Source organism: Amblyomma maculatum, chromosome 5 (genome assembly GCF_055883805.1).
Source record: "Amblyomma maculatum isolate TAMU_Amacu chromosome 5, ASM5588380v1, whole genome shotgun sequence".
Classification (NCBI taxonomy): Eukaryota; Metazoa; Arthropoda; class Arachnida; order Ixodida; family Ixodidae; genus Amblyomma; species Amblyomma maculatum.
The window spans coordinates 149,783,989-149,799,618 of record NC_139348.1 but is presented as its reverse complement, the minus strand read 5'-3'; the positions used below and the strand labels follow the sequence as shown (position 1 = coordinate 149,799,618).

Genomic DNA, 15,630 nt, shown 5'->3' with positions numbered 1-15,630 from the left:
CCACCCAGGCAAGCAGAACGTCTTCTAGGCCTTTGTGCATAGCTATGCGCATCCTCTTTCGCTTCAGTGCGAATTCACCCTCTTCTAAAAGCACAGGTAATCCGGGCTTCGTCTTTCACAATACTGCTCACAGTGCTTTTTGCGATGCCGAACTTGCGCACTATTTCGGTTTTTGAAAGCTGACCAGCGCGAACTTCGGTCAAAACTTTGACCTTCTCACGAAGCTCAAGCAGCTTTCTTAGAGTTGTTGGCCGACCAGCCATACTAGCAACACGGCGAACAGGGCACGCACTAAAACAACGGTGTACACCACAAGGTAATAGCAAGCCTGGTAGGAGGTGGCGGTACATAGCTAGCATGCACGCCGCGAGGAATCGGCAGTCGGTCAGATGCAGCAGAGAGATGGCAGAGGCGCGGAGGCCAGTACCGCTAGCGTGAAGACACTGTCACGTGATCACTATTGGGGAAACCACATTGGCTGCTTTTTCTTTTCACCTTTCTTTCTTTCTTGCTTTTCTTTTTTTGGGTTTGGATGGCAGTCAGACCTCGGCTGCACGTGCTGAGCCAATGCGAGTGAGCGCGCGCATTGAGATCGGCCGTGGGCTGGCTTTGCTGGCCGGGCTGTGCCCCTTTCTCTCACTCTGAGGGAGGGAAGAGGAGTGAATGAGGAAAGTGTGAGAGAGGATGAGCAGTGGCGCACTTCCTGCCTTCCCAGAGTTGCATTTCCGCCTCCAAGTGTTCGAGGTTCTGCGTGTCAGTGGCAAGGATGGTCGACGCGCCGGAAAACATATTTTTCTAATTTCTTTCTGCTTAAGTGCTCCTCGGACAGTCAAGCAAAGCTGCACAGGTGGGGCACGACTGGCCGTGAAAGTTCATCTTAACTGAATAATGCGTGCTAAGTGTTCATCTTAAGCCTTTTTTTACACAAACAACCTCTGCGGTTCATCTTAATGGAGGATTCGTATTAAGCGAGTTCATCTTAGCGTATATGAATTTCCTTAGCTTTAGCATGTGCGGTGGACCTTTTGAAATGTGTGCATGTTCCTAAAGGAGGTCTTTTTTAATGAGAAACACCATCATAGACCATAAGAAATTGGCACATTATTTTGCCGTACCTTTCTTCCTGATGAGATATCTTAAATCTGGATGCATATTTAAAATCTGCATTCTATTCTGCATTTGCATGCAAAGTTTCAGGAAGATTTAAAAAAAAAAAGCTTTCATGACCCTCATTCTTGGGGATACTTTCTTGGGATTCATTTCTTGGGAATACTTCGGTTTTGAAGGAACCATGTGATGCGTTTGCGGATCATTCACTCCATAAGCTTACCTACGCTGCTCGGTAGGGCGATGGGCAGAAAAAAGTTAGCAGAGGCTTAGCTTGGTTAAGCCCGGTAGGTTGCGAAAGCATCCTTAGCAGTAGGCGGCATCGTAGTCATGCGCACCGTCGTCTCTCACGGACGGCGCCGCTTTATACAGCTGTATAACGTCACAGCACCTGTGGCGCTCCTGGCGGAGAGAGCGGGAGTTAGACCGCCGTTCATGCGCACCGCAGTCTCTCACGGACGGCGCGAGTTGGTCGCCCAGCTTTGAGGCGTGACGTCACACAGAGGTCATGCGAAAGGTCATTTCATGTGCACCGCCTTCGCTCCGCAATTGCTTGAAAGTGAAAGTAGTATTGCATTCGCAATAAAGGCTTTGCTTTTTTACTTTTTACAGGGTTTCAAAACAGACACAATTTTCGCCAGCTTCCATTCGGGAGGGACCTCACCAGACATCCAAGAAGTATGGCAATGCCGTACTTACTCGCTCATAACCTGCCCCTGCATATAACCCGCATCCCTAACTTCAAACTCCGTGAAAAAAAAAAAAAAAAAAGTCCTCGCGTATGATCTGCACATTTATCTGAAAAAAAGAAAAAAAAGAAAAAAGAAAAGAGCACTGGAAAGGTTCAAGTGCACATTCGGTGATCATTTTGTTTTCAGAACATTTATTAAACAACCACCACAAGGCCACTGGTTATCCGATTCTCAATCTGTTGCCAGTCTAACTGCTATCATCCGAGGCTCCATCGTCACTCTCAAGGGTGTACTCGTTCTCGGAACCATCCAAGCTGTTACTGATGGCACATTTTTTAAATCTGTTATGCACCAAGTCAGCCGGTATCGCTTTTCACGCATCCACGATACACTGGCAGAGCAGTGGAATATCGGGCCTTTGCACGTGTCTTGTTGGCATGAGGGCATAAGGGCTGTCAGCCATCCGCTGGGCATATAGCCACTTCACATTCGCCTTGAACAGCTTGTTCACGCACACGTCGAGTGGCTGTAGCATGGACGTCATGCTGCCAGGTATTACGAGGTCCGTGCCGCTTTCAGCAAGGCAACCCTTCACCGCATCACAAGCTACGTCTCGAGGTTGGGGTGCAAGCGAGTCTTCAGGTCACGAAATGCTCGCCTGTCCCAGTCCGTTGTTTTAAGACTCCCTTTTTTCTTCCTGCAGTCGCGAATGCACGACGCCTTGACGTCATGTTGTCTTGCTGTATCTCTGTTGCCGATTTCTTTGGCAGTGGCTATAATCTTTAGCTTCTCTTTCACTGTAAAAGAGTGCTACTGAGTCACACTCATGGTGCCAAAACAAGGGCAGGCCAACAGTGCAAATTGGGTTGACTGGGTGTTGAAACAGCATCTGACAAAAGGTCTAACAACTGCTGGCTGAACGAAGCATGAAGAATAAACAGACTATGCTATGGATGCGGATTTGGCTATGTCTTTTGTTGGCTTCTTATCGGCTTGACAAGCGTCTATAACTATGGGGATGGCGAACTACATGGGGAGCAAGCATACATTGACACGAGAGACATCTTGCTACATTAGAGGAGCAGACAAACTTTTGAACGAAGTGGTACCTCTTCGCTTGCTGTTATATGTGCGTGTTAGTCAAAATTATTTTTGGCTGGTAAAGCATTTTTGCAAAACTATGCTCAGTCTGGCTACGGCCAGCGCACGAATGTACGCGCCGCCACTGCCACTTCAGTTCCATTGTCGCAAAACCCAACGCGATTCAAATGCGCTTCGCTGCTCGCTCTGAACAAGAGCTTCCTAGCCGTCTCCGTCTCGCCTCCCCCGCAGCCGTGCGCGCGCGACTGCGAATGGTTCTCGAGCCTAAGCTTGTGTTTTTATAGTGATTGTCTAGCAAATGACTCGAGAGTGCTTCAGTGAAAATGTTCGCCATTTAGTATTCAGTTTGTAAACATTCCACCGCAGGAATGTGCAGATTCACAGATTACAACTGCACCCCCAATGTGTTTGTTTACATAACTTTTGTATATGATTGGATGTATGCTGCTCATTCGCACGGCATAGAATGCAAGCTGAGCTAGCAATGTGAAAACTATCTACTTCTTTTCACACCAGTTGCACCTTTATTTGTTTACAAATTACAACAGTGCTGCAAGAAGCACCTTGGATGCTACGTACGTCTCCTGCCTGGCCGGGTGCCCAGAAGCGGCGCCGACAGCTGCCGGCTGCACTCGCCAGACAAGGGTCACATCGACGCTTCCCGCTCAATGTGCACGTGTTCTGTGATGTAAGCAGTCATCAATTTGGGATCACTATTGCCAGAACTATCCGTGATGGCCACATGCAACTACTAAAGCTTGTGAATGCGTGCTCCGTAATTGCTGAAACTGTAGACCTGGACCTCGCATACTCGCGCTAGGCCTACTCATTGCTTACTGGGCCGGCAGTTCGGCTCTGACTGACATTTCTGGCCAAGGTCATTGCTCATGAGAAGGGGGAACATATAAAGTGTAGCTGCCTGTTTTCCTTATTCTAACGCGGCTAAGCTACAGACAAGCGCAGCTGTTTAAGCCGTTAACTCACCGGGTGTCAAGTTCTCACTCTGCCTCCTATCTAACCAAAACAGATTAAGTGATGGTACGCTGATCAGTTAGGTCGGCGTCGCGGGGCCGAGTACGCACTACGTGATGTGGTAGGCGACAGTTGGTTGTGCTGACTTTGACGGTGTAATGCGACAGATCAGTGCGTTGATAAGGTAAGGAACCTAACTGCGCAACACACCGGCTGTGATCATGCCTTATGCTGAAGAAAACGTACCTTACTTTATATCGCTTTGGTGCGGTAACGTCTTTATCAAGCACTTCTACATGGGGGACCACACTGTCATTCGTCCACAAACGAAAAAGAGACTTGTCTTTTGATATTGCAGCCTGCATGGTAAACGACGCTCTGCCACCTATTCTCTTGCAACATAACATGAGCATTTCAAAATGGTGGTCGCCCTCAGTGGGAGGAGCCTCGTATGGTAGCAGTGAGAGCGGTGACGGTTGAGACTTATATAACCAGTGACGTTGTGGCATTCATTTGAATAAATATTCTGAAAATGAAGTGATACCGAGTGTACAGTTGTATCTTTCTAGTGCTAATTGTTTTTCAGATAACTGTGCAGGTTATAAAGTTAGGGGTGCATGTTATAGGTAGAGGAGGGTTAAATGCAAATAAATACGGTACTAGAAGGACTCTAGTTTGTGCTCATATACTTTGTTATTGCATTTGTAAGCAATGGGCTGAGTGTAGGAACAAGTGTCGGGTTATCTTTGCTAGCTTCAGTCGGTTAGGTAAAAGTGTGAACCTTGAAAAGTAGTTAACATGAGTATAAAAACGAATTCTTTGCCATTTCCTTTTAAAAAAAATGCGTATTGGTTGTTTGAGATATGTACATTTACTGCGTGTGCCTGTATGCCATGCCTGCCACGTTGCATGCACAATGGGTGCCTGGCGGAATCGGGTCGTGTGAGTCTCTGCGTGCGTTTTAACCAGTTATCTTCATAGCAGATGAGCTTTTAACGCAATAGTGTTGAAGGCCCTGTTCACTGAAAATCCGGCATCGGGGTCCAGTTGAGCGAAAAATCACCAGCATGGCACTGGCAGGTGGTAGCTGGCAGCTGACATGGCCGAGCACTAACTGGACGTAAGGCTTCCTGACATTATGTTTGGCAGAAGCTGCCAATTCGATCAGGCCTCTCTTTTCATATGCGAAGGTGATATCAGAATCAGCCTGCCAGGATCCTTGCATTCAAGTTACACTTATAAGCCACGCAGGTAGGTTTATGCGGCTTTATATGTGGTCTGGTCGCCTAAGCTACTGTGTCATACCCTTAAAGGCAGAGCTCAAGTGTCTCCCATAATATTTAAGGCGGAAGCTTTTCTAGGCTCATGGGTATGGGCAGAAAGTATGAGTCTGTGTGAGGTGTTCACACCTGCTAGTGCTTGAATGAGTAAAGATAGAAGAATGATTGTATGAGATGAGGAAGAAAAAATGAACCAAGAAGCCAAGTTTGATGACTATATAAAAATTAGTAAACTAATTAGAGCCACAAATGTCAAGTTTGCGTAGAAATAACGCCAGACGTCGACATATCAGGGGACGTGAAAACAGCTTGGACGTCGAAATAGTAAAATAAAAACGTCAGAATTGGCTTAGGAAAGCCAGATCTGTGTCGAATTAGATTAAGAAAGTGTAATTAAGAGTAATTAAAGAGGTCATGGCAGCTAACATTTGAATTTTTGCGCTATTGCATTTCACTATGTGAAATTATAATTCTTAGAAATTTGAGCTTGTTTGATGCAGTAGATATTTTAAAAAGGAATTTTTTCAATCATTTATAGAGCAGTTCACTAGTCTGGCAAGCTTTGATCGCTGACTTCACATCGGCATATCGTCCCAATGTCTGCTATTAGATGTTCGCTGCACTGAGGTGCTTACATACACTGGACGGTGACCGCTGAGGAATCTTGTTTTTTTAGCAAAAAGAACCTATTTGCAAATTTTTTTTTCTTTCAGAAGCCTTCAACACAATATGTGAGCTCGGGTATCTTCGGAGAACTGTGCTTCTATCTAGAGATTGTCAAGGAGGCCAAAATCTATGGGTTCGTGCTGCATTATTTAAGGATACAATCAGAAGCATATTATTCTTATGGTATGAGAGTTGCCTTGTTTTAGCAAAAAACCGCTCCCACATACAAAAAGTGATACATCCAATGTTTGCTTCCGCCATGTAAGCAGTGATAAGGGTGAGGGGGCGGGAGTATACGTTGTGCTGCTGATTGCTGAGTTATTGCCTGCTGTTTCTTTGGACCAAAAACTAAGAAAAGAAAAGCATAATTGGACGCAAGGGCACACCTTGTTACATTAGGTGAGCTGAAAAAAAACATCATCTAAACGAAGCAGATTCCTCGCTTATGCTTGAGATAATTATACAGTCGAACCCGATTATATCGAATTTTGGTTATATCGAACTCGCGGAATATCCCCGTGAAAATCCCATGTAAAAGTATAGGAAAGCCGCGTCATATATCGAACTCAATTTCACCGATCGTTCGATATATCGAACTCCGCACCAGGCACTGGAAAGTGGGCCTTCTCCAAAGACGATCGCATCACCCTTGGTCGTTTGCCGCGTGACGTTTGCAAGCCACGCGCGGAAGGAATGAGGGGACAGTTCGGCGACCGCTGCTCTGGGCAGCGCCGCGCCCATTCCCCAAAGGCGCGCGCATCTGCAGTTATCGTTTCCCGCGCGCCAGCACATGACGTTTGCAAGCCATGTGCGTGGGTGTGCCTATTCTTTTGCCGATCTATCTCTCTCCTTCAGCACACGCTACCTACGCATGCGCCAAGCCAGCTTAGCCCGTTTTCAAACAGAAGTCGGACGCTTTAGCGTGTGTTGCGAACCCTCTGCGCGCGGCGGCTGACGTGGCTCTCTCTCTCTCTCTCTTTTTTTGCCGGTGTGCTGTACGCACGGCGTAGCGCAAGATATGGCGGCTGCAGACATTAAGAAGCGGCAGGGCTTTTTTTTTGTTGTTGTTTTTTTTTGGCGGGAGTCGTTTATTCTTGCATGTATGAATCAACGAAAGCGCACGGTCAGCTGCTGCGATCATGATGCCCGCTCCAAGCGCGGCGTGATAAATCGAACCAGGCTTGTGCAATCAAGCCATCACGGGCACTCTGCCAAGTTCGCTCCCCGTCACCGCAGGAGCTATCAAAAGATAAACGCGCCGTGAAGCTATTGCTGCGCAGCATCTTGGCACGCTGCCTTGAAATGAGCTGTGGATGAGAGGATTGAAACTGAGTGACGCGCGCCATCGACATGCAAGCGGAAACGCTCGCGATTTCTGATTTCTGCCGAGGCGACACAGAAACCTTGTTTTGAGCTGCCGCGGTGGCTCGAGCAGCGAGAGGGACGCAGTTCCAAGTTTGAAAATTTTCGCTCTGTCGCTGCCGCATCGTTGCTGAGATCGCTCAATCGCTTGCATGTGAGTGAGCTGGCCTTAACGCCTTTTTTTTTTTTTTTTTCAAATTCTCTTGTGCAAAAGTGGAGAGTGGGTATATTATGCGAGTGGGTTGATTACGTGACAAATACGGTATCGTTTTTTCGCATCGTAAGTGCCGTCACAAGCCGATTTCTGTATATCGAACTATTTCGCGATCCCCTTCGAGTTCGATATATTCGGGTTCGACTGTATTATATACTATATATTATTATATTATATCATACCGTTTATACACTGTTATGTAGGCATGCGTGTGTTAGTCAAACTTAATTATTTTCGACTGGTAAAGCATATTTGCGAAACTAAGTCAGTCTGGCCACAGCCAGCGCACGAAAAGTTTGCCGCCGCCGCTTCAGTCCCGTCATCACAAAAAAAGCCCAACGCGATTCGAACATGCTTCACTGTCCGCACCGAACAAGAGCCTCCCAGCCGCCGCCGTCTCCGTCTCGCCTCCCCCGCAGCCATACAGGCGCGACTGCGACCGACTCCCGAGCCTAACCTTGCGTTTTTCTAGTGCTTGTTCACTAAATGACTTTTGAGTGCTTTAACATAAATATACACCATTTAGTATTTAGTGTGTGAATCCTAAACTCCCGCAGGAATGCGCCAATTTGCGGATTGCCACTGTGCCCCCAGCGTGGTTGTTTACATAGCTTTTTTATACGATTGGATGTATGCTGCTCATTCGCACGGCATAAAATGCAAGCTGAGCTAGCAATACCAAAACTATCCACTTCTTTTCGCATCAGTTGCAGTTTGCACCTTTATGTTTTACAAACCGCTACAGTGCTGCAAGAAGCACCGAGGATGCTACCGCTGCCCCTACCCCTGCCTGCGCCGGGTACCCACAAGCGGTGCCGACAGCTGCCGGCTGCCCTTACCAGACAGGATCACTTCGACGCTTCCCACTCAATGTCCATGGGCTTTGTGATGTAAGCAGTCGTCGATTTATGGTCACTATTGCCATCCGCAATCTCCGAAATTGCAGAGCGAAACCCCGCGAGCTTGTGCTAGGCCTAGTCATTGTGGAATGGGCTGGCAGGCCGGCACGACTGACTTTTCTGGCAAAGTTCATTCTTAATGAGTGTTAAAAATGTGAACTTGTGAAGTATTGGCTTGTTTTCTTGTTTTCTTTTTTTTCTAACACGACTAAGCTTAGAGACAAGCGCAGCTGAAGTTCTCTCTTGACCTCCGATCGGATCAAAGCAGATCAGGTGACCATCCATTGATCGGTCCCGTTGACGTCACGATGCCAAGAACCGACAATAGGCGACCATTGGTTATGCTGGTGTCGTCGCCAGTATAATGCGACGGATCAGCGCATCGATAAACTACGGAACCTAACCGTGCAGCCCACTGACATTGTCCATGCCTTAACTATGTCGAAGAAAACATACCTTACTCTTTATCGTTTTTGTGCTGTAACATGTTCATCAAGCACTACTACATGATGGATGACAACTACTTCTATATTCCACAAAAGAAAAGGAGACATGTCCTGATATTCCAGATGACGCTCCGCCATCTAGGCTGTTGTAACATCACACGTGTTCAAAATGGCAGTCGCTCTCAGTGGGGAGGAGTTTCCCAATTCCGACAATTCTGATTCATATCATTTTTTTCTTTAATATGCACCATGCACCAGGCTCTCAAACTTTGCAAATAGAATCACGGTCTTGTATATTACTCACAGAAGTACAAAACTGCGATACATCAAACGACTCTGTCATCGCCCCTTTAAGATTGCCGAAGGACCTATAATTTGGGTAAAAAAAGACTAAAGAACTTAGATGGTGACGCCACGTTCAGTGGAAAGATGTCGAGGCATTGTGAGATCTATCAAAATGAGTAAAAAACACCAGATTAGTATTGAGTTAAAGAAATGGTCACGGAAAAAGTATTGCCCCAAATAAAAACAACACAAACAGGAAGGAACCAAATTAGTGCAAAAGAAACTAAATGAGGTCAAACACGGCAAATGAGTACAAAATGTCGCTTAAGGGTTTTCGCCTTACCGCACTTAAGAGGTGTCTAAGTGCCTCCAGTGAAGTTTTGTTATGCCCACAGGAAACGTTTCTCATGAGAAAGGCAGATTAGATTTTCATTGTTATATCACTGTTCACAAATTGCAAGAAATTCCTGATTGTTCAGAACTGCCCAAAGGGATCATTTTTCATAAATTATAAAAAGAAGTCTGAATACAGTTCACTTCTTTCACCTTCTTTTCAATATTTATTGTGAATTTTCTGCTCGTTCAGTGCATCGCTTTGTGTATGCACCAAGAGGCAGAGTTAAGTGGTGCTGACAGATGGCTCACTAACAGGCAGCTGTGATTCTGTTACATTTCGTAGCAACAGCCGCGCAACATGATTTCCCTGGTTTGGGAATCATTGGCAAAAACAAAGCATAACAGTGCCTCTTGTTTCACAACCTCTAAGGCATGGTGGGGAAATTTTTAAAAATGTATTGAGCGTGAGAATTAGAAAATAAACTAACAGTATGCCTTAGGGGATGTGAGAGCAGCATAGAGCGGCTTATTTTTCCCAGGGATTTGGTTATGGGAAATTAAGGGGGGACGCGGGTCTTAAACTGGTCAAAAATGGGCAAAAAATTGATTTTGAGAAAAATGCATTTTCGGAATGTCTGTACCTTTGAGCACTAACCTTCAAAATATCAACACTGAATTCGATCGGGAAATACGGTAAAATCGACTTTTAAAACGCCACGGGAGCCTCGAAATGGCCAAAAAAGGGGTGAAAATTGTTCGAACTTCCCGCGCGCGCGCCGCGGGTGAAGCAGCCGGCTGGGCGCCGCCATCTTGGACTTGTTTTGAAGCTTGTTTCTTTGTGCGCATTTTGCGACATCTCCAAATGACGTCGCTCAAACAGAACGAACCACCGTCGGTTTTTCCGAAAGCCGTTTCCGGTCCGCTGATTGGCTGGAGCGCGCGCTCGCGAAGCGAGCCCCTCGTCTCGCGCTTCCCATTAACCAGCGCGACTGACTTGCCATTTTTTTGTTTGTTTGTTTTTAACGTTCTTCGTCGCGGCTGCTGCCTCGCTCGTTTATGATGCGCTTTCGCGATCTTATCAGTCGTTCCCGCAGCCGGTGCTGGTCTTTAGACGTAGCTTGGTGGACGTAGCCGTATCAGGAGTGTATTGAAAACGGAAGCGCCTAGCTGAGTGCGCGTCGAAGAACGAGTACGGCGGCGCGCTGCCAGGGTCGCGCGGCGTGTTCTCGACCTAGCCAACCTAGCTGCAGCACGTCCGGCGGCATATAATCGTTTGCAAGCGGTTCAGAGGCATCAGAGATAGCATCGATAGATTTATCTGTTCAGTTGATACTCATGGTCCTCACCGACGCTACCACTTCGTTGCTTTTTTATCGCGTCGTTTCAGACGACAGGCGAGCCTGACATCGCGCCGTTGCCCGCGTTCATTTTCCGCGGACAATGTCGTTTTTTTTTTTTTTTTTTCTTTCTTTCTTCTTTTTTTTTTTTTTTTTTTCAGATTGTCTAAGTTATCGCGTCGCTGCGCTCAAGGGGTGTGAAAGTTTGAGCTTTAGCTCCAGCAAGGGGCTCCGCGTGCGGCCCTGCATGTGCTGTACAGCAAAGTAGCAAAGTTTCATTCTGCAACATTAGCCAATTTATTAGGTCATTCCAGTATGCCGCTGTGCTTTAGCCTTAAACTTTGTGCAGGTTTATTAATATTGCAAGACCATTTTATCGTAATTTTGAGTATCTGTTTGCCTTGAAGGGTACTGCCACAGGCTATGAAGTTGTAGATAAAGCTTCTCCCGCTGGTTCTAGTGGCGGTATATTTAGACTTTGTGGCAAGCTTTTACCAGTATTTGGGGAGGGTACTGTTATATGTTTAGTATATAGCCTTCCTCATAAAGAACAAAGCCTCACAACGATTCCATTTATATTACCATAGCTGCAGTGTAGCAAAAGTTAAAGGTTGTCTCAAAATGCAAATACGTTTTTCTCAGTGCTGTTTCTGGACACTGCACTCAGCCTTACTGTGCATTTTCTCTACATTGTCGCCGAGTGACAATGACAAATTTAGCACCACTGCAGTCATACTGAAAAGATCAGGGGGTGATTCAACACTTACATCACTCTATCGAGATTTTTTCAAATTGCCATTAAAATAATATTGCATGTAAAAAAATTTTGCTGATTTCCTAATGGCATACACTCACTACCTTGGCCATGGGTAATGGTGATAGTTTCAGTTTTAGTTGACATATTCAAAATCCAAAGACAGTTTTGGAATTGGGAAGAGCATGACATTTTTGGTGAGAAATATCACAGTGAGGCTACTGATTGTTCAAGTTATAATATGTGGTCAAACTTCAAGTGCCGTTTTCTCAGTTTCATATTTTTGGTCGATCTCTACAGTCTTACGCAGGGTTTTGATAACTTCTTTTTAGCTCATACAAATAACTTTGGTACCATTTTCTTCAGAGAGAAACGAAGTACCCGATGACATTTTTAGTTTTTTAGTTTAGGCAATAGATAAATGTCAATAATTTGAGATTAGCTTAATGAGTTCGTTTCAAATAATGCAGCCTTTTACTCTCACCATAATATGTGAGAATGACATGCCTTTTTGAGGAAAACGAAGGATGTCATCGGGTATGGGAAGACTTTGGCTATCAATCTATGTAATTAAAAGCAACGAAATGCAATGAGAAAGTTCATTAAAGCTGCGTAAGAAATTCACTAATTATGCTCTGGACTTTGTTAGATAACTTTTGATCTAATACCACCAGCTCAATTATAATTACATTTTTGAAATCAGGAGAGAAAACCACATCTGTGTGCAAAGTTTCGTGAGATTCTAGCCATAACTAAAAATGTTAGTTTTAAGACCCTCGTCCCCCCTTAAGTGGGTAGTTAGTTTAGTCACAACATGAATGCTCAGCACTTGCAACTGATATCAGGATAAACCGCCTTGCGTGATGCATTTGGAAATTATGGTAATGAACTTAACTCTAGCAATAATAAAGGAGTACATGATTGCAGTACCAATTAGTATATGAATGGCTTTTGAATTTTAGTTTTTTAGCAAGTCCTGCAAAACGAGCCTTAATTTTTTTAAATCCATGCACTAATAGTTTTGTGGTCTTCTATTCTTCTGTATGCAAATGCTAACTGCATACAGGACACTCCACTTTCTACGGAACAAACAGAGGACTGAGGTAAGGGCTTTTCACATTCTGCACCTTTTTTCATTTTAATGACAGACTTTGTTATTTTCTAAACTTATCGATGCTAGTCTGTTAGTAGAATGCCCTCCTAAAGTCTGCTAGGGACAACGCATACAACTAAAAGACAGTTGTGTTTCACCTTCATCTCCTTGAGGTGCTAAGTAATTGCATCAGTACAATGCATTTCAAGAAACATTTTTGTCCAAGAAGTAGGCCAGAAATTGGTGATAAAAAGTATCACCTTCGTGATGGGCATTTATGCAGTTTCTGCAAGGTTTTAATGTTTTGTTATACTTGTGACTTTCTGTCATGCCAGGTAGTAAAGATTTAGGACACCTTAGCAACTTTATTCATGCTTGTTTAGCATGCAAACAAAAGCACCCGCATAATGAAATCATATTAGTTACAGTAAAGCATCGTTCATTATAAAGTTGATGTACTGTAGTATTCATTTTACAATGCCTGACTTGCTGTGTTTGTACGTGTCACATCTCAGTGCAGGTTATTATGTTCATATCAAACATTGTGCTTTGTATGAAATGAACTTCGTCTTAGTGTTATGTCACCAATGAAGACAAACTGCAGTTAGAGCAGCGAAGTGTCACACGGGTGTAAAGAGCTTGTCTTGAAAATGTACTGTCATATTTAATGGCTGCGTTTCTCTCGTGGTTTGAGCAACATCTGCTACGGTTAGAGCAGCGTTAGCAGCCAAATGATCTACCCATTAAGCACCTCGTTGTGATGGCTTAGTGGTTATGGCAGAATAGTCGTGGCGGATGCAAATTAGTGCCCAGCGATGGTGGCTGAGTAGTTAAGGCCCTTGACTGCTGAACTGAATGACGCGGGGTCAAATCCTGGCTGCTACGGCCCATTTCGATGGAGGCAAAAAGCAGGGCACTCGTGTGCTGTGCAATGTCGGCGCATGTTTAAGAACCCCACGTGGTCAATTTCCAGAGCCCTCATAGCACGAGTGATTTTGGACCGTTAATCCCCATAGACTAAACTAAACTGCAAATTACTCGTGGCAGATGCACAGATTGTATAATTTTGAACCATGACTTTTAAACATTTTTGTTCCATTGCTTACTTACCTTCTTTTGTTTTGATGTTATCCATAAGGTGGCCACGGAAAACTCTACTGGTGCACCAGCTCCGATAAGGATGGTGTCACGGGACAAAAAGGCCGTGAGAGACCTTTTTGCTGAAATGGGTTGTGTGGGCCATCTTCTGAAGGCATTCTCTGGGAACAAAAATGCCTAAATTGTACAGAGCTGTACATTGCAGTCCATGGCGACAAGACATCACCTGCTTCTATTGAGCAGAAAGTACTGTCCTGTGCGCTAGTACAACATATTGTTGCGAAGAAGAAGATGGGCAGTGGCGTGAGAGGAGCCTTCGTGCTAGGCCAGACATTAAAATCATTGTTCATCCTGTCGCCATGTTGTACCGTCTTCTTTGCTTGTCACCATGTAACATTTTGGTTAGAGATGCGGCGTATGTTATCCCCATCCTCGCCTTGGAGCATCGACGCCATCTGTAAGCCGGGATCATTGCCCGAGGGCCCTGGGACATTGCCAAGCAGCTTCGCCCTAGCGCTTCCTGCCCAGACTTGACCAACTACCACCGCCCAGCCCCCAGCCCGGATCTGAAAGCAAGAATAGACAGACCAACCAGACCCGAGATGAAGGACCCAAAAGGGCTGAAGGACCTAAAGGAACCGGACATGTACACGCAACCCCCGCCCAGCCGCTCGTCACGACCTCGAGCCATCGGTCCCATGGGCTCTGGTGGCGGATGATAGAACAGCTCCAGGGGAGGCGGATTACCCAAGCATCATCGTGTTCATCGTCATCGGGGTGGCAAGCGCATCATTCTCTTCTATCTTTTCTTGAACATCTACACCATCACGTCACCATCGACTTCAATGAAACGATCGGGACGATTGCGCGATGGCCCCGGAAAGTGTTGCTAAGAAGATGGGCAGTGGCACGAGAGGAGCCTTTGCGCTAGGCCAGACATTAAAGGGACAGAACACTGGAATTTAGATCTCGATTTTTTTGCGTAGCAGTGGAAAGATTGATGTCTAAAATGTTCGATTTCATGACGGTTTTGTTAAAAACGCTGTATAAAATATTTACCGGGAATTTTTCGATCAAAGCGTGCGCCCGTTTTTATGTAGTCTGATGCTGGAAGCCATGAGCAGCAACCGCGATAATGGCTGGTGGTCGACAAAAAAAGACGTACTGAAAAAAAATATAACTTTCATTCGCCAGACAGTAATCAGACATTTTCTGCATAGAGTAACGTCCTTTTCAGTTTCACACTCAATGCTTTTACGGCACAATAACTCACGCCCTCATCGACAAAAGTTTTAGTGCGCACTGTCATTGCTTCATTCACGAAATTGCAAGCACTGTGGCGCCATCTAGTGGCAAAATCTGAAAGCATACCTCTCGCGATGTGAAAGCAGAGGTGGTTTTTATTAAGAACGCACTGGAGAGAGCGCAAAATATAATGAACTATTTCAAGCACTCCTAGAAGAAAAACGAACAATGTGCAGTTACGAAAATCAGGGATATTTTGCCGACATGTAGTCAAGTGGGGGGCTACACTGAAAGTACTAGGGTTTCTCTGCTAGATAGCGCCTCGGTTGTTTTTATGCGATTTTCAATGGCAAATTAAAATTGTAAAGCCTCTTTTCTTTGATATTCTAGTACTCAATCTGTACTATATGAGGCAAGATCTTTTCATCTCTACCATAATCTCATGACATACTTTGGCCAGTGTTCTGTCCCTTTAAAATCATCGTTCATCCTGTCGCCATGTTGTACAGTCTTCTTTGCTTGTTACCACGTAACAATATTATCCAGTATGCTCACTAGCCACAGCTAGTGTGCCAACAGGCCAGTATCCAGTGTTCTCAAGTGTGCCAGTATCTAGTGCTATGTATTATGTCATTGTACCACCACTGCTCCAATAAGGCATGACACTTGCATACTGTTTTTGTAGCACTGAGTTTTTGGATAGGGATTGGGGCATATTATCGACCTTCAATCAAAGCTTTCCA

The 15,630-nt window shown here is 45.2% G+C and overlaps 1 protein-coding gene across 1 annotated transcript in view; it reads left to right on the top strand.

Annotated features, from left to right (window-relative positions):
* Positions 1-14,057, top strand: part of LOC146189936 (uncharacterized) — a 29,079-nt gene extending 15,022 nt beyond the window's left edge. The window contains exons 3-6 of the mRNA XM_084604664.1: positions 3,449-3,588; positions 8,140-8,284; positions 12,495-12,554; positions 13,683-14,057. Of these exons, the coding sequence (XP_084460790.1) occupies positions 3,569-3,588; positions 8,140-8,284; positions 12,495-12,554; positions 13,683-13,823 (366 nt within the window). The 5' untranslated portion in view covers positions 3,449-3,568 and the 3' untranslated portion in view covers positions 13,824-14,057. The remainder of the gene's footprint in view (positions 1-3,448; positions 3,589-8,139; positions 8,285-12,494; positions 12,555-13,682) is intronic.
* Positions 14,058-15,630: the final 1,573 nt, after the last annotated feature.